The sequence below is a fragment of the Budorcas taxicolor genome, chromosome 1 (assembly GCF_023091745.1).
Source record: "Budorcas taxicolor isolate Tak-1 chromosome 1, Takin1.1, whole genome shotgun sequence".
In the NCBI taxonomy this organism is placed as follows: Eukaryota; Metazoa; Chordata; class Mammalia; order Artiodactyla; family Bovidae; genus Budorcas; species Budorcas taxicolor.
In genome coordinates this window covers 162,486,017-162,509,450 of record NC_068910.1, presented here as the reverse complement: position 1 = coordinate 162,509,450, position 23,434 = coordinate 162,486,017, and the positions used below count along the sequence as shown (strand labels likewise).

At 36.3% G+C, this 23,434-nt stretch overlaps 1 protein-coding gene across 1 annotated transcript in view; it reads right to left on the bottom strand.

The window, feature by feature from the left end:
• Nucleotides 1-23,434, bottom strand: part of MECOM (MDS1 and EVI1 complex locus) — a 326,761-nt gene that overhangs the window by 12,762 nt on the left and 290,565 nt on the right. The window contains exons 7-11 of the mRNA XM_052638028.1: nucleotides 20,126-21,482; nucleotides 17,400-17,487; nucleotides 11,905-11,931; nucleotides 4,521-4,687; nucleotides 3,360-3,437 (exon numbers count right to left, since the gene is read on the bottom strand). Of these exons, the coding sequence (XP_052493988.1) occupies nucleotides 3,360-3,437; nucleotides 4,521-4,687; nucleotides 11,905-11,931; nucleotides 17,400-17,487; nucleotides 20,126-21,482 (1,717 nt within the window). The remainder of the gene's footprint in view (nucleotides 1-3,359; nucleotides 3,438-4,520; nucleotides 4,688-11,904; nucleotides 11,932-17,399; nucleotides 17,488-20,125; nucleotides 21,483-23,434) is intronic.

The following is a 23,434-nucleotide window of genomic DNA, read 5'->3' as shown; positions in this document are numbered from 1 at the left end:
AATAATTTCTTAGTAAACTCACTTTCTCAATTGCTAATCCTAAAGGAAATTCTGTTATCTTCTGCAAAATAACAATAAAGGTTTCCAACTTTTAAAACTGGGGCAATGTGAACAGTTTAATCTGATAGCAAAGATACTAATTTTCATAATCTGTAGTGATTAGGAGCCCCCAAAGCCTTTACTGTGTTAACCTTTAAACCTTTACAAAAGAAAGGGTGCTAAATTCTCCTTTTTGAATAAAAGCACAAGGTCTTTGTTTACCCATCCCCCCACAATATTCTAAATTTCTCTCAGTTTTCCATTTCTCTTTTTCTAAACCAGGTCAGTTTTTCTTTTTTTTTTTCAAGAAAGCACATAATATTGACTGACTAATTGTTCTGCTTTCCATGATATTTATGATCAAAAATCATAAATTACTGAAGTTCTCCTTTAGTCACAAAATAAAAGAGTAATTCATCACCCCACCCCACTTCCCACCAGCTCTTATGGTAGGGAAGAAAAGTGGTAATTGACAAAATTTTTCCCTCTGGCCTTTTAAAGTAAAGATTGTGTTAGCTGTTTATATGATTTTTTTGTGTGTTGCTTGAAAGGAAAAATCACCTTTCTCTAGATGACTTTTAAGTGAAAATTTCTAACTTAACAACCAAAAAATCCTTAACTCATTCTCCCATGTGTGAAGGGCACTTCTCCCACTTCTGAATGCAGACACACCAATTTGAGGGTTCAACATGAGAAAGTACCCTGTTCCACTGAAAGTATTCTACAGCTGTCTCCATATGATGCCAGAAATCTAGTTAGTCCAGTGGGGAATATAAATTTGTTAAACTAGTTACTTTGGCATAGTATCAGTAAACCAACTCAAGGGCTAATTTAATTTCCCCCTAAAAAACTGTTCTGGCATCATGAGGTCCATCAAATTTAAATTAATAATATTAATTTTAAAATGGATAAGATCCCACATTGATAATTAAGCCTCTGATTTTGAAAAAAAAATGTATGGGCCTTCTTTGAACTTCCAAGGTTCACTGCAATGAGAATCATGGTACAATGAGCCCAATTGTGTTGTCTTAAGCAGAATAACATTAAAAACACTGATAGAGAAAACTTAAACTCTCATTAAACTTTTTAGAATAATTTTCACTTAAAATAATTTCTACAGAAATCACAAGGAAGAAACATTTGTCTTTGACATGCTTCAAACTGCTTGCATGCATAGAAGCTTTAAATCTAATAAATAGCTTCAACTTTAACATGAATAAACTCAGTCAATAAGAAGTTCCAACCAAAAAGCATTTATTTTCTATCTTTCCTCTGCTAACATCTTGGCCAAAAGTTTGAGTGCTTCAGTAAGTTAGTAGGTGTTTAGTGAAGTGAAAGTTGATCAGTTGTGTCCGACCCTTTGCGACCCCATGGACTGTAGCCTCTGTCCATGGAATTCTCCAGGCCAGAATACTGGAGAAGGTAGCCATTCCCTTCTCCAGGGGAACTTCCCAATTCAGGGATCGAACCCAGGTATCCCGTATTACAGGTGGATTCTTTACAGTCTGAGCTACCAGGGAGTAAGTGGTTAAGAAACTCCCAAATCAGATCCTAAGTTTCAGAAATTCTAAAAAGAAGTACATAACACACTCATGAGCTATACATGATTAAGCCATCCTGGTAAACACAGAGTGTATGGGAGCCTTTGAGATCATGGTAAGAGATAAAAACCCAGAGTTCTAGATTTGTGTTTTAATTTAGGGGTCTATTAATATCAGATTTTATAGAACACAAGAGACACAGGTTTGTTCCCTGGGTCAGGAAGATCACCTGAAGAAGGAAATGGCAACCCACTCCAGCATTCTTGCCTAGGAAATCCCATGGACAGAGGAGCCTGATGGGCTACAGTCCATGCGTTCGCAAAGAGTCAGACACAACAACTTAGCGACTAAAGAACAACAGTTACAGAAGGCAATTAGCATATGTGGATCTGAATGTTTTCACTTGTGGAACAGAGTTGCTGAACAAATAATTGTTTAAGATCCTTAGCTATGTGAAATTCTGGTTTGCATTTTTAAAAATACATATACAGTAATAGCACCATTTATGGGGCAGAATAAATCCACTGAATTCAGGTACAAAAAAAGAGAAAAATGAGCATGATATCATAGCTGCATACCAGACCCTTGGCCATAACAAAATATAAGTGTGGAAATCTTTCCTTCCATTTAAGCAGAATTCCTTGGATATGACATTTTCTCAAAAAGGGAAATCATCTAACACTTCCCACATTTATATCTCTCTGAGACCTATTATATCCAATGCAATCTATCACATACAAAGTGGAAATATTACTTATGATTAATAATTTACAGAACATGTAGGAAAGCAAAGGATTTAAGAAAATACTTTATTATTATCTGAGTTTAAGTCTCTCTAGTTTTCTCCTAAAGTTTCAACTATCTTCAAATGAACATTGGTCTTCCCACTTTCTTATCCTTGTATATAAAGAAGTATTTGAAAGCTGATAAATTATTTATTTTAATGAAAAAAGTAAATATTCAGATAAAAATAATTTTACACATATGCAACCGATAAGAATTTCAAAGTAAAATAAAATTAACAGTATTACTTAAAATAACTAATATTCATTCTTTGAAGAAATATTCATGAATTATCTAATACTGTGTGCAAGGCATTGCACATTGAACAACGCAGATGATATTTTAAAACTGGAAGGGAGATGGTGATTGTGATCATTCATTTGTAAAGAATAATATTAAAATTAAACCTAGTTCCATGTGTAATATGGCTGATTTTGACGCGTAAGAGAATAGGCTAAGAAGCACTTCAGAAATTGTTGATGGAACTTCTCCCTTCTTATAATATGTTCTATTTTATCTGTTCTACCCTTTTTCTTCCTCCTCTCAAGGTAAAATTTATTCTTTAAACATCCTATCAAGACTTGTAGACATTGACTTAGCTGTACTGGGAAAACTAAGATATATCTGGGTTGTTAATTCTTAGCAGAGATTTAAGGCTTGGAAAAGGGAGACTCCAAGGTTATGATTATTGTCAATTAAAATAGCATGAATCATTGAGGAGAGAAAACACTTAATTTTAAAAGTGACTAACAGTTCTTAAAAGCTTATTCTATTCTAGACATTGCTAGAACTTTTAAATTGAGATATAAGAAGATGATTCAAAAAATTAAGACTCTTCTAAATTTTAATCCCAGCCATTAGTTAATTCTTCTTTGAATCAAAATTGAACAGACATATGCTCAGACATGCACAAAAGTAACCTCTTTTAAAATTGTGGCAGTAGGTCCAATTTATTACAACAGTTATCAAGATATTTAGTAAAAATCATTGTCAAACCTATAAGGCTGCTCTCCTGTGTGGGTTCTCAAGTGCCGTGTTAGGTTCGCAGATCTTGGGAAAATCTTACCACAGTATCTGTTATGAAAAGATATTTATAAGAGAAAAGTCAGCGCAATTACCTATATTTCACTCAAGCTGCTTAGAAGCCAGATGCTTATTTCTGATTTAATTAATCTTGCATGGAACTCACATGTCTTTGTTATTTAAAATTTGCAACAAAGTCATTCTACAGATATAAATAACTCTATAAAGGCTGCCTTATGAGAACCAGTCCAGTTGAATTTGCTCATGTGTAAGCAAGCAGTTTATAAAAACAGAGTTGAGTTTTGATGACCCCCTCCATGTGCCTCTTTTATTAACTCTGTATCTTTACATCTGCAAAACTAAACCAGACAAGGAGATAAAAAAATGACAGGAGCCTGTGGTTCTGGGTTGATATAAACAGATTCAAATGTTTTAACTCATTTTACATGTTAGCCACAGTGACAACTCTCTGTACATTGAGTGGTATCAGATCAGACAAGATTCTAAGACCTCATCCATCAAGGTATGTTCCTATAAAAGCTTTTCTGGAAAGAAAGGAACACATTTTCCAAATAGCAGATAAATTGATATGCCTGAGTCAGATGCCACAAATTTCTGAGACAATTCATAAATGATAAGCATGATTTATATTTTAAAAAGAAAAGAGAAACAAATAAAAGCTTTGCTATACTACTGATGAGTAACAAGGCACTTATTAACTAGTTTTCTCACTTATTGACCTTATTTGTCCTTCATTAAGAGCCTTATTCTTAAATACCATGACAATTAATAAATGTATGCTTGAGGACAGTAGTATTATACCTTTGGGTGGAAATAATTAACTCTGAAAGAAAATTCATAAACATCAAAGTGAAACAAATAGATAGCATTTGGACCATTTCCAACCTCATTTATCACAACCAAACGGCCTGTGTTAAAATTTTCATTTAATAATAATCTTTTAAACCACTATTTTTATATCTCACTAAATAAAGAGTACTTTGAAGTGCTTGAAATCTATCATGGTTGCTATTAATCATCCAACCAGGAATAATTTCCAAAACAAACAGCATGGCCTTTTGAAATCAGAGGGGAGCTTTTTGGGAAGCCAGTCATGACTAACTTTGCAGTTACCTGCAGGTATAGCGCTCCTTTCCTTTCCGTAGGAGGTTCTCTGGCAGGGCGTTGGGAGGAGCTCTGAAGTTGAACATGGAGGGAACAGACTGTAGAAGTTCACTGGCCTCTGGTTTCAGGGCACTGAAGCTCTCCAGCTTCTCTGCCATGTTTTCAATAGCCGACATCTGAAAGGCAAAAGCATAAGACCATGAAGGACAGGGCAGAGATCTTTCCTGCTGCAATCATCTCTAGCAAACTAAGAAATCATTATTAATAAAAGGGAAGCATCAAATCCGCTGAGTGCAGAGGCTGTAGAAAGAGATTATAGTGTCCCAATATTAAACAAATGAGAGAATTCATTGACTTTAAAGATAACAAAGGTAGAACCAAGCGTACACAATGTCACATGAACTTTTCCATAAGACCTTAGTCAGATCACTTTATAATAATTTGATATACACTAGAGCAATGAAATACATGAGATAACAAAACGAAGTTACAGATTTTATTAAACTAAGAGACAGCATTAGTATCATGCTATTCACTAGGCCCACCTGTGAATGACTGCAGGAAGGAAGAAATTATCGCATCCTTTCTAGACGCTGACCAGAACCGAGAGATGTTTGACTCTACCCCTCCCTTTTTAGAACAAAAGAAGTCTGAATTCTAACTCTGGCAAGATGGTTCTTTGGGACATGAGTCCACCCACTTCTTGGGCTGCAAGCTGACCAAATAAAATATACAGTAAAAAATAGTAAACCGGAAATTATAGGAAAATATTCTGTATGCCTTGCCTAAGTAATAAAAACCATAGAAACTAGAAAGTCCCATGAAAAAAACTCAAAGCATGAAAAACATCAAGAGTTCCAAGGTTACTGCTAGAGCCAAATGTATGTAATGCAGAAAGAAAAATTTAAGTGTGTAAGATGTACTTTATGTTAAATTAATATCGATATACTAGATTTTTAAGTCAGATCATACACAAAGAATTTTGGTAAAATATTAGTTTGTCCTGAAAAAGGATTGAATTGAAATGACACTTCATGATATATTATCATAACTTCATATTACATTGGCATGACCACACTCTAGGAGCAGTATTCTCAAAGAAAAAGTATCCTGCCTAGTTCTTCTCCTCAAATAACCTAATTTATTGTGCTTATAATCTTCAAGTTTTTGTCTATCTGCACACATATTTGACAGAGTCATAATCAGAGGGTGGTATTTACTTTCAAAGTTAGCTTGATTCTTACTATCTATAATTAAGACAGACTCTTTCCTTTCAACCTTCCTAAAATGTTTCTTCCATGCTCACATTTTATTTGGAAGCTGCTTACTACTGAATTTGTAAGTAGAAAAAGCAAACTCTCAGGCCATCTTGTAAAATCAACTCATCCATTGTTTATTTGGTTCTCAGGGCACTCTGCCACTGGAGAACTCAGAAAGCTGTTTAAAAGGTGTTTGTATTTTGTATGTACTGTGTATGTTTCTCCAAAAGCTAGGGCGGTAGACTAGAAGACTTCATGCAAGGATTAAAAATGGTAAAAACTGTACATTCAAGCAACTGATCAACTCAAGAAAATGATACTTCTGCTGATAAGATGGCAAGACAGAGTTGGAGGCCTAATTTATTCTGAGCTCAGGTTAAAAATAAAAGGCAACAATTTGTATTCAAAAGGATAATTAATAAAACTTATCTTGTGTGGACACATGGCAGGACAGAATACTACTGTCTTCTAAAACTAGAGCAAAATCTTAAGTGAATGGCCTAAACATGATTCTCTTCTTACAAAGGGAATATTGTATGCTTGATTTTTCAAACGACTATTCATATTGTAGTTAGCTTTCTTTCTTTTTCCTTTATCCTGGAGCCTGCCCTCTCATTTCATGCCCGGACTCCTAATGCTAGCTACAAATTGCAATGTACAGGGTACCACTGCCAATTTGCCAAATGTCTTTCATCAAACACAGTGCAAAAAAATCTCAGAGGAAAGTCAAGATACATTTACTTGTCAGACGACAAATGTGAACGCATTGGGAGGTGGTAGGGGCTGTAAGCTCAGAGGTTTGATTCATAATCACTCAGCTGCTAAAACATTCTCCACAGATGCAAGTGGACAGCACATTTGTCACTATGAAGGATTCTGACACATACTGATCACAGGGCAGAGATATGGAATGATGATGCTGCTCAGAGAGGTTGGTGGAAACTCTGTCCCCAAAGAATATGGTCATTATTCCCCTCTAGCCAAAGCATTAGCATTTTCATATTACTTTGGATTTTATTTATTAAAAATCAATCCAGAAATATTTTATGATACTATTTTATTTGCATTTATTCCTTCTAATTGTTCTTTTCAGAAAATCATTTTGATAATCCACCCTCCATGCAATAAATTGTCTGAGTGAGAAATGACCTCTGGCCTTCAAGCTGATTAACAGTAACAAGCAAGGGTAAGGGTCATGATCGCATACATTTATGGGGAAGAATAGTAAGTGCAAGGGTGATGATTATAAATGTTTTATTTATGTACATTTAATATTTGAGTAAAGTTTCATTATCTAGTGGTTTTAAATCATTTGAGTGTCCACCCTGCTGACACACAGATTCCTGCGGCAATACATCTTACAGAAACACTTTCCTTTTATATGGAAAATAGCTTACTCATGACTACTATTATTCTCGGCTTTTATCTCGAGCACATATAAACTATAAGTCCTTCAAGTCATTTAACAGCAATTGGCTGTTGAGAAATGTGTCTTGCTTTAGGAGCTACTAATAGCTCCTTTTGAAGAAAGATCACTGTGATTACTTTACCCCAAACTGTTTCAACTTGGGAAGGCATCAAGAAATAAAAATATATATTATGGACTTGACTAAGTAACAGCATTCTTAAGGATAACAAGAAAAAGAATAGTGGTTACTCAAGTGCCTCCTCTATAAACCACCCCCATCTCTGGCTTCTGGTGTTAAATGAAAAGAAGATTAAATTGGAGTGGGGAAGAAGCAGAGGAAAAAGACGAGAAGTGAGCTGAGGGTAGCTGTTAACACCACACATATGGACACACACCCACCCACTTTTTTTCCAGCTGCTGCTGCTGCTGCTGAGTCGCTTTAGTTGTGTTCGACTCTGTGCGACCCCATAGACGGCAGCCCACCAGGCTCTGCCATCCCTGGGATTCTCCAGGCAAGAACACTGGAGTGGGTTGACATTTCCTTCTCCAATGCATGCAAGTGAAAAGTGAAAGTGAAGTTGCTCAGTCGTGTCTGACTCTTAGTTACCCCATGGACTGCAGGCCACCAGGCTCCTCTGTCCATGGCATTTTCCAGGCAAGAGTACTGGAGTGGGTTGCCATTTCCTTCTCCATCTTTCCAGCTAGCACCCACCAAAGCAACATAAAAGCCATCACTGAATCCTCTTTTTCATCTTCCTAACATTTGCTCTCATGTACTTAACTTCAGCTGAAAAGAATAAATTTCTCCATTAAGACAGATAGAAGTAACTTGGACAAATACACACTACTATGCATAAAAGAAATAACAAATACAAACCTACTGTACAGACAGTGAACTCTACTCAGTACTCTTTAATGACCTATATGGGAAAAGAATCTAAAAAAGAGTGGATACATGTATATGTATAACTGATTCACTTTGCTATATACCTGAAACTAACACAACATTGTAAATCAACTATACTCCAATAAAATTAATTTAAAAAAGAATAAGTGACTTAGACATCTGCTAGTTGGGGTAGTTTAGCCATTCTGTGATCAACAATCAGTCCTGCACCACATCTTGGGATTAAGATGAGCTTTATCTAGGGGATTGGTCAAAACCTCAACTGCCTCTAGCTATCTAGGCTGACTCACGTGATACTCCTTTTGGAAAAACATTCATTTTGTAGATGTAGTAAGTTTTAACAGTCACTAAAGTCTGGCTTGGTATTTCAAAAAATCAGGATGAATTGGGATAAATGAAACAATTTAGCTACAAATACTTTTTAATTATGAAAATAAAAATGAAGGGGACAACATGTACTACAATGAATAGGAAATCTGCTGAAAATAATGGGAAAAAAGGAGGCAAAAATCAGATCATATATTTTAGAAAGATATTGCCCTATATCCTATCAATGTCGTTGACTAATCTCCAATCAGTAAAGGACAGTTTTTTTTCCCTATAGAACAGTGATTTTTATTTACATATATTATAGTTGTTGATGGTATCTGCAGCCAGATGTCTGGAAAAGGAAGTTATTTCCCCCCCTTCCAGTCCCCAAGAGGCTATTAACTTTAAACTGACGCAAACTAGTATTTAGACACAATTCCCTAGCTTCTACCAAAAATGTAACTATCTCCCTTGTCAAATAGTTCCTTTTGTAAAAACATTTCAGCAGGCAAGATAACATCAACTGGGTCTGAAGCACTTAGCTTAACATTTTTTTATCTGGCAGCCAATAATTGATGACATAAAGAAGTTTCTCATTAAAACTATTAAAGTGACAATCTGATTATACAAAATGATATGTCCAATGGCACCATGAATTATGTGACCTAATGTTTCACAAATTAGATTACACATGGCTTTATCGTAAAACAACTAACTTTTCATAAATAACTTATGATGGGAAAGTTTGTAGATTTGGTAGTTTTCTATATTTATTCACTTGATTATCTTGAGAAATCTTAAAATCATGGCCATTTGGGGGAGAAATAAATATTCATATTTTATGGTTGTCTCATTCCATGTATCATATTCTGCAGTCATGATTATAAAATTATAGCTTTCAACCACTAAAATTTATAAAATTTAATATTTTAATATTTTCCATGAATATCCATTTTATAATAAAAATATAAATTACTGCTCAGCAACATCTATGATTCAAAGACTGGGAGTGTTTCCAAAGCATTGTCATAGCAGGTGCTATACTATTGCATTATCAGGAAAGGCATCTAACTCAAAATCTGAACTGTCTTTGTAAGTTGTAGCAGCACTGGCCATTTGTATAGGAGACAACACCTTATTCTTGAAGCGGCTAACAGCAAAGCTACCAGCAAGTAAAAGTTAACATTAGAAAGAATGAAGACAGTGTGGCATGATATTTAAGACAAACCCTTGCCAGGGAAGGCAGACCAAAAAACACTAGAAATAATAAGCCAGGATAACCAAAGAACAATGCTGTCTACTACACAACTTTGCCTAACAAGGAAGTCTCTGTCTCTTTGCTCTTACACTGTGGAAATAAGTATAAACCTTAAAAGTTGATAGGATGAGAAAAATCCTTAAAAGTTGATAGGATGAGAAAAATCCACAATTCCTCACATATTCCACAGAAGAAATAAATGGAAGAATTTCTGGTAAAGGAAAACTAACATCAGATAGAGGAAACAGGTAAGTGCCAAAGTGTTCTAATTTAAAATAATTTATATTTAATGTTATGGTGACTAAGGATACAGTAAACTGTATTCCAAGATTTCATTCATACTTTAAAATCAGTATAATTCTGAGTGAAAAGGAGAATAAAAGAGTAAAAATATATACACTTAGAGGAAATTTTGTAATACATGCTATTTATATACATTTTCATTGTCTCAAGGTTTATTTGGGAGTGAAACATAAATAAATAGTATTCCTTGTATCTTGAATAAAAAATAAAGCTGTCTCCCAGTGATGTCAACTTACTATATCTGGAAACATTAATTGAAAGTTGAGGGGAAGGATAAATAGGGAGATTGGGACTGACATATACACACTACTATATATAAAATAAATAATTAATAAGAACCTATTGTATAGCATAGGGAACTCTAAACACTCTGTAATGGCCTATATGAGAAAATAATCTAAAAACAAAGAGTGGATATATATGTATGTATATCTAATTCACTATGCTGTACACCTGAAACTAACACAACACTATAAATCAACTATATTCCAATAAAAACATTTTTAACAGTTTAAAAAGAAAGTTGAATCTCCACACTGTTCTCCATAGTGGCTGTACTAGTTTGCATTCCCACCAACAGTGTATAATAGCCAGGACATGGAAACAACTTAGATGTCCATCAGCAGATGGATAAGAAAGCTGTGGTACATATACACAATGGAGTATTACTCAGCCATTAAAAAGAATACATTTGAATCAGTTCTAATGAGATGGATGAAACTGGAGCCGATTATACAGAGTGAAGTAAGCCAGAAAGAAAAACACCAATACAGTATACTAACACATATATATGGAATTTAGAAAGATGGCAATGATAACCCTGTGTGCGAGGCAGTAAAAGAGACACAGATGTGTATAACAGACTTTTGGACTCTGTGGGAGAGGAAGAGGGTGAGATGATCTGGGAGAATGGCACTGAAACATGTATACTATCATGTAAGAAACAAATCGCCAGTCTGTGTGTGATACAGGATACAGGATGCTTGGGGCTGGTGCACGGGGATGATCCAGAGAGATGATATGGGGTGGGAGGTGGAAGGGGGGTTCAGGATTGGGAACTCAAGTACACCCGTGGCGGATTCATGTCAATGTATGGCAAAACCAATACAGTATTGTAAAGTAAAATAAAGTAAAAATAAAAATAAAATATAAAAAATAAAAAGAAAAAGAAAGTTGAGGAAGCGGGTTGTTGGTGTTGTTGAGTCACTAACTCATGTCTGACTCTTTGAGACACCATGGACTATAGCCCACCAGGTTCCTCTGTCCATGGGATTTCCCAGGTAGAAATATTTTGGAGTGGGTTGCCACTTCCTTCTCCAGGGGATCTTCCAGACTCAGGGATCGAACCCACGTCTCCTGCACTGGCAGGCAGATTTTATACTGCTGAGCCACCAGGAAACCTGAAGAAGTGGAACCCAATGCTAAAAGATATATTCTTTAGAGAGTTAAAGATTTTTAAACATTTAGTCTTGTGAATCCACACAGCCAGAACCAAGTTCTGCCCTGGGTTATATGGATATGAATTACAATGTCAACTTGGGTCTACACATAAGCTCAGGTTTTATCCTTTTTTAAGGCTTTATCATAAGCATCTTTAACATGCTGGTACAGGCTCCCCCAAATAATTATTGTTTCCACTTAGTGATCCATCTTGAAATCCCTATTAACACACAATCCCAAGTACTCAGAAAGAGTTCTACATCAAGGCACAATTACTATGCAATGGGTTAGATTTAGAGAATAAACTTTCTATAGACAATTTATAGACACTAAATGTCCAACCCAAACTGAAAGTATCTTGCAGCTTGACAAAGATGAAAATCTATCTGCTAAAGCTCTATCATTTAAAGGAAAAGGGCTCAGAAATCTCTCTATGGCAATTTATAATATTAGTTGTTTTCCTTTTAATGTTACATTATTTTAGTCAAAAATATAAATAGAAAACTTACCCAAGTTCTCTGATCAGGCAGTTGGAACTGGGAGCAAAATTGAAAAAAAACAAAAAAATTACTTCTGTATAGGTATCTTTATTGCAATCTATCCTTTGAGAAATTAACATTTATACTAAGTAATTTTTGCTTATCATGTAACTATACCTTGAGTAAAAGCCTTGATAATGAATATTTTTATAACATGGAGTTTTCTCTATTTACCTCAATTAATTTTAGAATCAAGGTTATAAACCAGAATGGTTTTTTTTCCCAAGAAAGCTAAATACTGCTTACTACCAAATCTTAGCAAAATAGATACTTCCTTTTCATTTGTTTCTACTGACTGTAAAACAAGATTCCTAAATTTTACTTTAATAACTAAAATGTAAGCAATTTCCTGCAAAAAAATATCTAGTCTCTTATATTTTTATAGCATTAATGACAAAGAAAATAAATACTCACTCAAATGTGAATCACTGAGTAACAAAAAGGTAGTGTACTTGGAAATAAACTGGTTTCTATTAGCATGGGACCATCAGCAGTTTGAACTCTGAAGAATAGCAATGAAAAGAACTACAAATGTCTAGTTATTTGTGACCATTTATGACAAGACTCACTGGTGAAAATGTCAGTGAATTACTGTGTTGCCCAAAAAGTTCAATTGGGTTTTTCTGTAAGATCTTATTGAAAAATCTGAATGAACTTTTTGGTTAACCCAACAGAAGCTATACCAGGTAACACAAATGTTATATCTTTAAAAATATCATTTTGCTTGTTTAAAGGGGATATATCTTGCTTTCTTAGGTTACAGTATCTTTAATAAGGAATATACACAGTTTTTAAGGGTGAAAGATTTACCACAGAAGAAATCTAACACAAGAAACACTTGTTGAAAGCAAAAGAAAGACAAAAGGCGAAAGACGAAGGGCAAAAGTCTTACGTGATTTTCACATCAACATACACATGAGAACTTGGGAAAAGACCTTAGTCTTTTTCCCAGTTCTTTGGAATACTGTAACAAGTAGACACTTTAAATGAAGAAAGTGAAGACACTTTAAAATGAAGAAAATAAAAAAAGAATGAATAAAGCACAGAAATGGAAGTAAAATAGAGTTTCCATGGTAGATTAACACAAAGCCAAACATCTGAAATTGAAATATATAAATAACTAAAAATAACATTTAAAGTATAGGAAAATCAAACAAAGGTATAATTTATAGCCAGTTTTGTACTAGTATAATTGCCAAGTGATTTCTATGGCAATTCAAATGAGCTGTCAATGTGAATGCAAAGTACCCAAAATGCAAAGTACCCAATGAAATGGACATTCCAAAGATCACAGGGTAATATCATTTCCTCCATCTCACCTCCTGTGGCTGTCATCTTCTTTTCAAAATTATAATCTAAGATTCCAAATGTAATTTTCAAACACATAGTCAGGGAGAAACCCTATACTACTTATTTCAGCCTTATGTTAAACAAACTTATTTATAAGAGAAAAACAGAAAGTGAAATAGTGCTCTAGTGGCCTGACAGAGCAAACATACTTCTCTAAGAACTGAACGGAGAGGAATTTAAACCCTGAGAATGATAAAGCCTGTATTTATCTTTTGATTCTGATGTATATGTTCCCATATGTTTTCTGTATTTTTGTCAAGGATTTTAAAAATACATATTTTCTTCTAAAAGGCAGTAAAATGGCCTAATAATTTATTTCCAATAAAATTTAATAAATATGCAACTTATTTGTATAAGTGAAAATCAAAGTGTTAGTCGCTCAGTCTTGTCCGACTCTTTGCAACCCCATGAACTGCCCGCCAGGCTCCTCTGTGCTTGGGATTCTCCAGGCAAGAATACTGAAGTGCATTACCATTCCCTTCTCCTGGGGATCTTCCAACCCAGGGATCAAACACTGGTCTTCTGCATTGCAGGCAGATTCTTTACCATCTGAGTGAAGTGTCAACTTTCATTGATTAGTAACTATGTACAGGGGAGGCAGGCAGGGGGCGGGGGGGCGGGGGCAGAATACAAAGACATACAAAAATTGTAAAATTTTTACCATCAGAGAATACCACTACAAAGCATTTACATATCTATTTATAGGTTTTCCCTAAAGCATGGAAAACACGTGCTCTCCTTTTAATTATTATAAAAATCCTAAGAAATAGATAGAGGTAGATAACCCTGAGATAAATAACACTATTCTTATTCTGAAGACGAGGATATAGAAGCCTCAGAGGGACCATGTGATTTGCTCCAAAATACTTTAAATGAAAAATGAAATTGTGAATGGTCCTAACCAAGCACTTATCCTCCTACAAAACGATGGCAAGCCCTGGGTGCAGAGGAGGCAAATCCTTTCATTTTGGTGGAATGCTCTGGTGTCCAACAAGGCAGCACCAAGAACACAGCAAGCATCCTTCCAGGCATTTCTATATACTGATGTATCTCCACCAAAGAAACTGGGCTCAGGAGATGGCAGGAGGGTGTTCTACTGATACTTCTTCATAGTCAAAACAGAATATTTCTGCATCCAATAATAAAAGAGAGCTTTTCCACCTCTAGATCCTTCCATATGCCAAGCACAGTGCTAAACGTGTCATGTCTGTGAGCACTGATCGTTTCCGCTGCCCCTAGTAAGGCTGGAAGGGGTAAACGCATTACACTGACAGAGAAGGCTCGGAGAGATGAACTACATGCCTCAAAATTGAAGCATTTCTGCTAATAAGTAGTGAAGCCTGTTCTAAAGCAGTTATTTCTGGCCCCAAATCCTAGGCAGTTTCTCTTTGTTTTCATTTGTTTGTTTATTTGTTTGTGGGAAGGTGGATCTTGAGGCTGTGATGGAATTGATACAGTACTAGAAAGAACAAAAAAAGTTCTGCCGAAACTTCAGAACATATGAGGCAGATTTTCTGAAAGAGCAGTCCTCGTCTGTGTGCTCAATCGTGTCCAACTCTTTGCGACCCCACAGACTGTAGCCCACCAGGCTCCTCTGTCCATGGGATTTTCCAGGCAAGAGTACTGGAGTGGGTTTCCATTTCCTACTCCAGGGGATGTTCCCGACCCAGGGATCGAACCTGAGTCTCCTTTGTCTCCTGCATTGCAGGTGGATCTGTTGAGCCACAGGGAAGCCTAAAGTCTGAAAGGACAGACTGCTCTGAAGGCTTGACGAAAACTGAGGGACCTGAACATCTCTCAGGTGACACTCTTTATGCCCTCTGTATCTCAGTGACATTCAGCCATTACACACAAAAACAGCCACAATGGCTATCAAAATAATGAAATATTTCTGTCGTCATTGATAAATAGCCTTTGCCCCAACTACCCTGAATGTCCTCCTGCTGCCCAGGCCTCCTCCCAAAGACCCTTCAGACAGCCCACCAGCCAGCAACCAAAGCATGAACAGTTGGCCAGCAAGGGCTTCCAGGACCCAGCTCCCCAGTGGCAGGAGCCTATTCTGATTGATCAGTATTCATGACATATGATGTGTTAAATATTTTACTGATCACTATTGGGTACTGTTCTTACAGCAACATGCAGCAATAGTTAGTCTCATATAACAAGACACGACATTCTGGTGTGGGAAGGACACTCTCTGCCACTGTGCTCCCATAGGTATATTTTCAGTGATCTGAGCGGGTGATTGCTATACTCCCAAGCTCTATACACATGCCTCATCTTTTGCTATCCTTCAGTAATTTTGAGAATATTAAAACACAGCAGATTTTCTATCATTTGATTTAAAATATGCATATACTACATTTACAACAGCTACACGCACATGTAAAGATGTTAGTAGACAAAACTCCCCATTTTCTGAATCAGTAAATTTGCTTTAGCTAGCTAGAAATCTCTGAATTTCAGAGAAGATACGGACCTTACACCCACTCCTTCATCTAATAAGTAAGGAAACTAAAAGCCAGGTCGACTGAGTCATTCAAAGACACTGAATCCTTGCTTTTTTTTTCCCTCCCTTGAACTACATACCCACAGCACTTGATTCTGAAATGATTAGTTACTAGATTTTAAAGATAACTAGAATATAAAATTGATTTATTGTAATTAAAACTGTAATTAAATGTAATATAATTTAATTATAGTTATAAGGATAACTATAATATCCTTATAAGCATTTAATTAGAAAGTTATCAAGAGAGATATACTTTTTGTACAATATCTGACACAAAAATGCATTTTATGCTCAGGTTTATTAGTCCACGAGACCAACAAGTGCAATTCAGATCAGTCTAAATGTGGAAAATAAGTACCTGATAAACATTTACTGTTTTAGAACTTGCTTTTCCAGAAAATAATTTAAGAAATTCCTTAGTTTTCTACACAAAATGAATACTAACTGGAATATTTCTAACACTTTTCATACTAAATCATATATTGTTTCAGGTTAAAACAGAGAGAATTTTTGAGCAATGACAGGTCTCTCCACTCAACCCAGAATATGGTATTTCAGCTCTCACACTTTATTGTCCAGAATTTGGGAAAGTGTTTTTAAAAATGAAGAAAGAAGCAGTAGCAGAGAGGGTGATGGTGAGGGGTGGGGGAGGAGTCATATTCCAAGATGATTAAATTTAATTGTTTCATAGCTTTCTGTAAGACAGCTTGCATAGAATTTTCCACCGATTTTATCAGAGAAGCATAAGTTCTGGTTTGAATATATTGGAACAGAACAAATCAGTTAACTCTGTTGTCGAACATTTTCATAAAAGTATTGCTTACTGTCTATAAGGAGCTTGTATCCTTAGTAATCAGTAAATTAAAAAAATATATATCATTAAGAAACCAGATTCAAGATGCTTATATATTCCTTCTTTCAATACAATTCTCCACACTTTAATTGATATGTATACTAGTTTTTTAAAAATGACCAAAAATGTGGGGACATAAAGATGAACTAATTAGATAGCACTGCTCTGTATTTTCTTTGCAGTGAGAAATTATACTATTTTGATAAATGGACACAACTCCATTCAGCAAATAGCTCTGTGTATTGTGGTGAATTCTTGTGCAATTACAGAACTTTGCTGGAATGCCCAGTGGTCTCTAGATAAATTCCTTCACCCTCTATGGTAACAACTTGTCAGGTAGACTCATTTCCTGTTTTTATCTAAGCACTAAAAGAACACGAATGACCTTCATGAGTTTGGGACAAATCGCACAGTGATCTATTTCTTACAATCACAAATTTTTAAACATGAAAGACAACTTCAATATTTAATTTCTTAACTGAATTTTGCTCACTCCAAAATACACTTTAGCTCAGGTAACTTAATAGAGAATAACTTAACACTGAAACCATGTTATTTTTACATATATATATTGACTACTTTTTCTTTAAAAAGTTTGGATTTTAATTCTGCTAGAATTTCCTGTGTTCTTCCACATCAGCGTCATAGGAAATCCTAATGTTCTCAAGATTTCTTTCATTTCATTGCACCTGCTTTTCAGGATCAACAAGTTAGTTTACAAGCTTGAAGTCTCAAATTCAAAATACTTACTTGTGGGTGAAATAAGAATCCTGGAGAAGGCCTCAAGTATTTCTCTTTTAAAGCTTCAAGTGGGTCAGTTAGTTTTCTTTTCTCTACTCTGAAAGGTTAAAATTAGATTTTGGAGAAGAATCAGTCTCACAGATCAATCCCTGCATAATCGCTGACATTTAAAACAGCTAACAATAAAGCAAATGGTAGGTTGCCGGGAAGCACACTAATAAAAATATAAAGACATCTGTTTCAGTTCTTGAAGAATACTCGTGGCACTTATAGGTGCTCAAAGAAAGAAGGTCCTTTTTAAAATGGAAAAATCCTATTCAATGAGTAGTAATACTAATAATAATGAGAAGGAAATGTTAAAAATGAAGTCATGAAATCGGAGGCATCACTCACAAGTTTGTACCTTTCCATTGCAAATGTAGACAAAAATGCTGGCTGATTTCAAAAGCAGGTGAAGAGGGTTCACTTTGAAAATTAAAGTCATTTTCTATCAATCAGGCGCTCCCACAAATCATCATTCTATTTCTTTTACATTTATGAATGCCAGCAGGAGAGTTTCTAAGCCTACTACACACCCTGCTAGCCGCTGCTGCTGATAAACAGGTTAGGTGAAAGAGGGGTGGTAGGAAGAGGATGAGGAGCTTTTTGAAGATAAAGAAAGACTTTATCAAACTTATCTATACAGTGCTTCTTCTTTAGAAATGTTTGCCATTCTATTTTCTATTAAGTATATAGGAAAAGACATTGTGGATTGAATTAATTTCTTTCACCAACTGTTGGTGATTTCGTTTTAAAAAATATTCAATAAGTATACTTTTAAAATAGTTTCAAACTGAATAGAAGCAGCTTCTGTGCTAAGTCGCTTCAGCTGTGTCCAACTCTCTGCAACCCTATGGACTGCGGCCTGCCAGGCTCCTCTGTCCCTGGGACTCTCCAGACAGGAATAATGGAGTGGGTTGCTGTGCCCTCCTTCAAGGAATCCTCCTGACTCAGGGATGAAACCTGGGTCACCTGCACCTCCTGCATTGGCAGGTGGGTTCTTTACCACTAGTGCCACCTGGGAAGCCTAGAAGCAGCTTCGACTTCTTGAAATTGCATATATGCTATGTTTTACATATACTCTTTCACTTATTGAAATCAGTGCCCTTATACCCATTTGATGGATGAAGAAAACTTTAAGACATGAGAAAGCTGAGATTTCAACCCAGGTCTTACACTAAAACTGGGTTTAGGTCTTGTATGAGTTTGATGAAATGAGATGCCTAAAGCCTCAGTTGAAACTGTACCAGAGAGAAGACTGATACTAGAGGAAGCAGGTGGAAGGCTGGGAGATGACAGAGCAGAGTGGAAGGGGTATGTGGATGAACTGGAAGTTCATTGCCATTGGGAGGGTCTAAAAAAGAAAGCTTGAGAAATTATCTTCACAAAGGGCTGAGACATATCACTGAGTTAGAAATACAACCTTACTGCCCATGTGTAATATATAAGCTACACACAAAATATGGAAGATCTGGTTTTTCCCCCCTTCTTTTTCTTTCTCTGTAAAAGAACTGCCACATAAAAGAAAATACAATCATTGGTTGGATGGGGGGTGGGGTGAGGGGAGTGCCCAAGCCTGGTAATGATGGCTTTGAGACATTTTTGTTTTGTCCTTTTCCATGCCCCTTGTCATGTTCAAGTAGGGGCAGTCCTTAATGAACTGGTAATGTTTCTTGGTTAATGTACGTAATGAAGGTAGAAAAAGAGTTTGAAGTGAAAAGACTTTGCAGCTCTGGTACCTACCAAGTTATAGGTGCTCAAAAAAATATTGTGAATGAAGAAATTGAACAAAACTGTCTCTTGATTTAAAAAAAAAAAATTAGGCAGAAATATCAAATACTGCCAGCTTAAATAAGTCCAATAAAAAATTGTCTACATTTTCCATTAACTCTTAACGATGTTCATGATTTGAATGAGAAAATAAATGTGAAAATGCTCAGTAATATTTAAAATACATCGCAAGCACTGTTATTGTTGTTTGTACACTTTGAAGAAAACTAGTATTTAAAAACTGAATCATTCTGAATGGTCCAGTGTTAACTGAGAACTGGACCTAAGAGGCTTTTTAGTAAGCATATGTTTCCCTGCCCTAAAAAATTTTGGATGCAAAGGAAATTGAATAATGCAGGCATTAAACACAGATGTGTTTTTAAGCCGATCATTCACATCATTTACAAAGCATTTTTGTGATCAATATTTGATTTACAGGGGGCTTCTAAGAGATTTACTTAGAAACAAAATAGGACCAGCACTCATTAAGGTTTGTGTTGGTAGCTTAATAAAGAATAAACTCTCACTCTGTCCCATTTCATTCCAAATAATCTGACCCATTTAAGTACCCACACATATTTGCATTAATCCTTCAGGAGCCTCACTCTTCCGCCACTTGACAACTTGCTTTAAATATGGCTTTCCCATATTTTCCACTTAAAAAAAATGTGTTTAAAAATAAATTTATTGTCAAGGGAAAGAACTCCATGGGTCTATTCCAAAACCCCAAATTCGGAGACATCCAAAAATAAGTCCAAACCTAATGAGTTGACTTTCTGAATAAAAAATGAATTCACCAGATCAAACAACTTTACTCTGTTTTATAACAACAATAAAAAATGGTTTGTTAAAAGTCATAACTTTAGAGTATAAAAACTACCTTTTGTTTGTCCGTCCACACTTAGCGGTCTCCCAACCTCCCTTACCTGTAAATAGGGTCCATAAAGAAAGGAGTGGGTCTAGCATGCTGTAAGGAACCATCCGATGCTGGTCTTGGTTCAACGTTGCCTCCTTTCTTCTCCCCAAACACGTGGTTTTTACGAGGCTCAGTCAGCTTGGTCCCACTGGCTCTACTCCTACTGCCCATACTTAGATCCAGGGGCTGGTCTTGGCTTGCAGCCGGGGTCGCTGAAGGCTTGGCAGGTACTGGGGTTAAGGGCTTCTCGTCCTTGCGTTTAGTGGTGAGATCAAAGGGAGACTCAGAGCTTCCCTTCTGCAGTTTCTTTACTTCACTTGGTGATTGGGGTTCCATTTTCAAAGGTAACGATCTCAAGTCTCTATCAGGAAATGGGTACATTGATTGAGAGAATGCTGGAAAAAATGGGAGGGGAAACATGGAAGGGTAAGGTAAAGCTCCAACTTTTTTGTCTTGCAGCCCCACCAGTCCTGTTGAACCAAAGTATTTTTCAGCAATAGAAGCAATAGCCTTTATAGAATCATTCACAGCTCCTGACACCGCAGTCTGCTCCTCTAAAGATGGTGAGAAAATGGAATGATTGCTGTATTCTTTCTTATTATGTATTGAAGCCAGATTCTGAAGAGGGCTTACTTTGTCTTTGAACATTTTACCATTTTCTTTAAATTTCTCTTTATCACTTTCAATGTCACTTTCCAGATCAGAGCCCGAGGTTGTTTCCAGGTCACTGCCACTTGGCGTACTGACATCATCAAGGTCACTACTCTCTGACTGGTCACTGATTTTCTCAAGGGGCCTCTCTTCAGAGGACCTCTCGGGCTGGAGCTCCACTGGCTTATTGTCCCCTACAGGTGGGTGTTTAGATAGTGCCTTCAAAATATCCTGTGTAGCTGGCAGTATCTGAGGATGTGTCATGAGGGGACTTTGACTTTTGTTTGTCTGTTCAGTACTTGACAGTCCTTTAACAGGAGAACTAGCAGGTATCAAAGGAGGCCTGTGGTACAAGCCGGAAGGAAATAGACCAGGGAAGCTAAAAGAAAATCCAGGAGCTGTTGGAAAGGTAAGACCAGCAGGATGCCTATTGGCGCCAAAATAGTCAGCAAGGCCCGGGTTGGCATGACTCATATTAACCATGGACGTTTTATCCATAGCTGGGGTTCCAGGAAGTGAAATGCCTTGGCCAAAAAATCCACCTGCCGCAAAATGGTTCTTGCCCTCACAAAACCTCCTGTGTTTATTTAAGGAAGACGTAGTGCTGAACATTTGTCCACAGTCTTTGCACTTGATTTGGGTTCTGCAATCAGCATGCATGCGCTTATGACGACAAAGGTTTGAAAACTGAGTATAGGATTTATGGCAGACCTCACCTGTGTGCAAACAACAAAAAAGAATCTCAGGCTTTATGGCAATTGCTTCTGAATTTAGCAAGTATTACAAGTGGTTTACCCCAAATTTCAATTAGGAAGCCAGGAAAAGACGTTGGAGGCACCAAAGTGGTGCTCCAAACACAGAAAACCCCATTTCACTAGATTCCAAAGCAAGGCATCCAACCTGACAAATGTCTTGAGACAGCACAAATATTTCATATAAATAGATATAAATATTTGTCACCCCCACTACATCACATTTTGCATCATATTTGTGTATTCAAATATTTATTAAAAAGTCAAATTCCAGCATGCACTGATTTCCCAACCCAATGACGACACCAGCAGAATCTTTACAACGTAAATTCTTAAGATCTGCTAAACATGAAACAGAACAGGAATCCCTTTAAAATTTTAGACCATTTATAGATTTCTATATTGTAAGCACCAACACAAAAGAAAACAGCCTTCCCCTCCCCCAGAAACTTCACCTTTATTCCCTCTTCCCTCGGGGAAAAAGCCTGTGACTGCTCTACCATTATTTAATTTGTATTATATCATATGCTCTCATCATTCACACATCAAAGCCACACAACAATGCACATTGTGTATTCTGAGGCATTTTTAACAATCATTTTCATGATTTGAGAAAGACTGACATAATTTACAATGGCGCTATTTTAAGCCTGCAAAGGAAACTAAATTGAATGTAGCCCATCCTGCATTGCTGGTTCCCATGAACTATGAGCACGTCCTCCGACTTCCCCTCACACCAGTGGTTGTGCTAACCTTCCTGCATTTATGCAACCCCGTCCTTGGGAAACATGTCCACTTGTTGTCATATCTTCACGGGTTATCTTGGGGCTTGACTTGTATGCGGTACTGCCAGCTACGGCAAGCAGGGGAGAGTGCATGGCATGCTCGGATCCAATCAGGGCACAGTAGTGGGTGCGGCTGGAAAAACCCTCTTCCCCCAGAATTTGCCAAAAAAGTAGAACATCTTCTTCCTCATATATGTCTGAACAGATCTAAATATATTTTAAGACCAAACTCCTTGACCCTTAATAGCTCCTTTGCTATGTAGGAATCCCACTCACTCCACAGTCCGGCAAGATTATAGTATCCATTTCCCAAGCATCACATTTTTACGTTAGTTTACTAAAGATGAGTCCCCTTTATGTGTGAGCTTACTTTCATGCTTCTGTTCACATTAATCCATGCAGAAACATGATATGCCTCGTTAATAATTGTTGAAACAAATAAAAGAAATCAAATTGAAGGTAAAACACAACATTTATTTCTTTCATGTGATGACTGCCTTTAAACTCCTAAGTCAAAATAATAACAACTAAAAAAAAAAAATTCAAAGAAGATTTTATGAACCTTCAGTCATGCAAAATTCATCTGGAACTTCAGTTATCCCCCACACCACCAAACAGGAAGTACCAAGTGATTCCATATCTATTTCTTTTACTACTAACAATTAAAATGCATTGCTACACATATAAATTGTGCTTAGTAACATTACAGGAGCTTTCAGCTGTGGGATGATTCATGACACTGTAGAGACTAAAACATGCATTTTAACGGGAAGAGAAAACGTGAGTTATTTCTTTTCAAGTCATTCTACTGGAATATTCAACAGAGTCTGCTTTAAAAAGATATACTAGTTAACCATATACAATAAATACACATACTATTTAAATTCTTTGATATAATAATTAAAACCATATGAACTAGAGGGTAGAAACATGAGACTTTTACTAGTTATACTAATTCAGCTATGAGAAATAACAAGAAATAGTAAACAAAATGTTGATGGAATTCTAAACGTGCACTCATTACGAAAGTGACACCCCTCCTCTGGGCCATTAAAAGTCATTGAGAAAATATCCTGACGGGTGTTCAAACAAGGTGTAAGGTTTTGAAAGGTTTGTAATATTTTGGCAAAG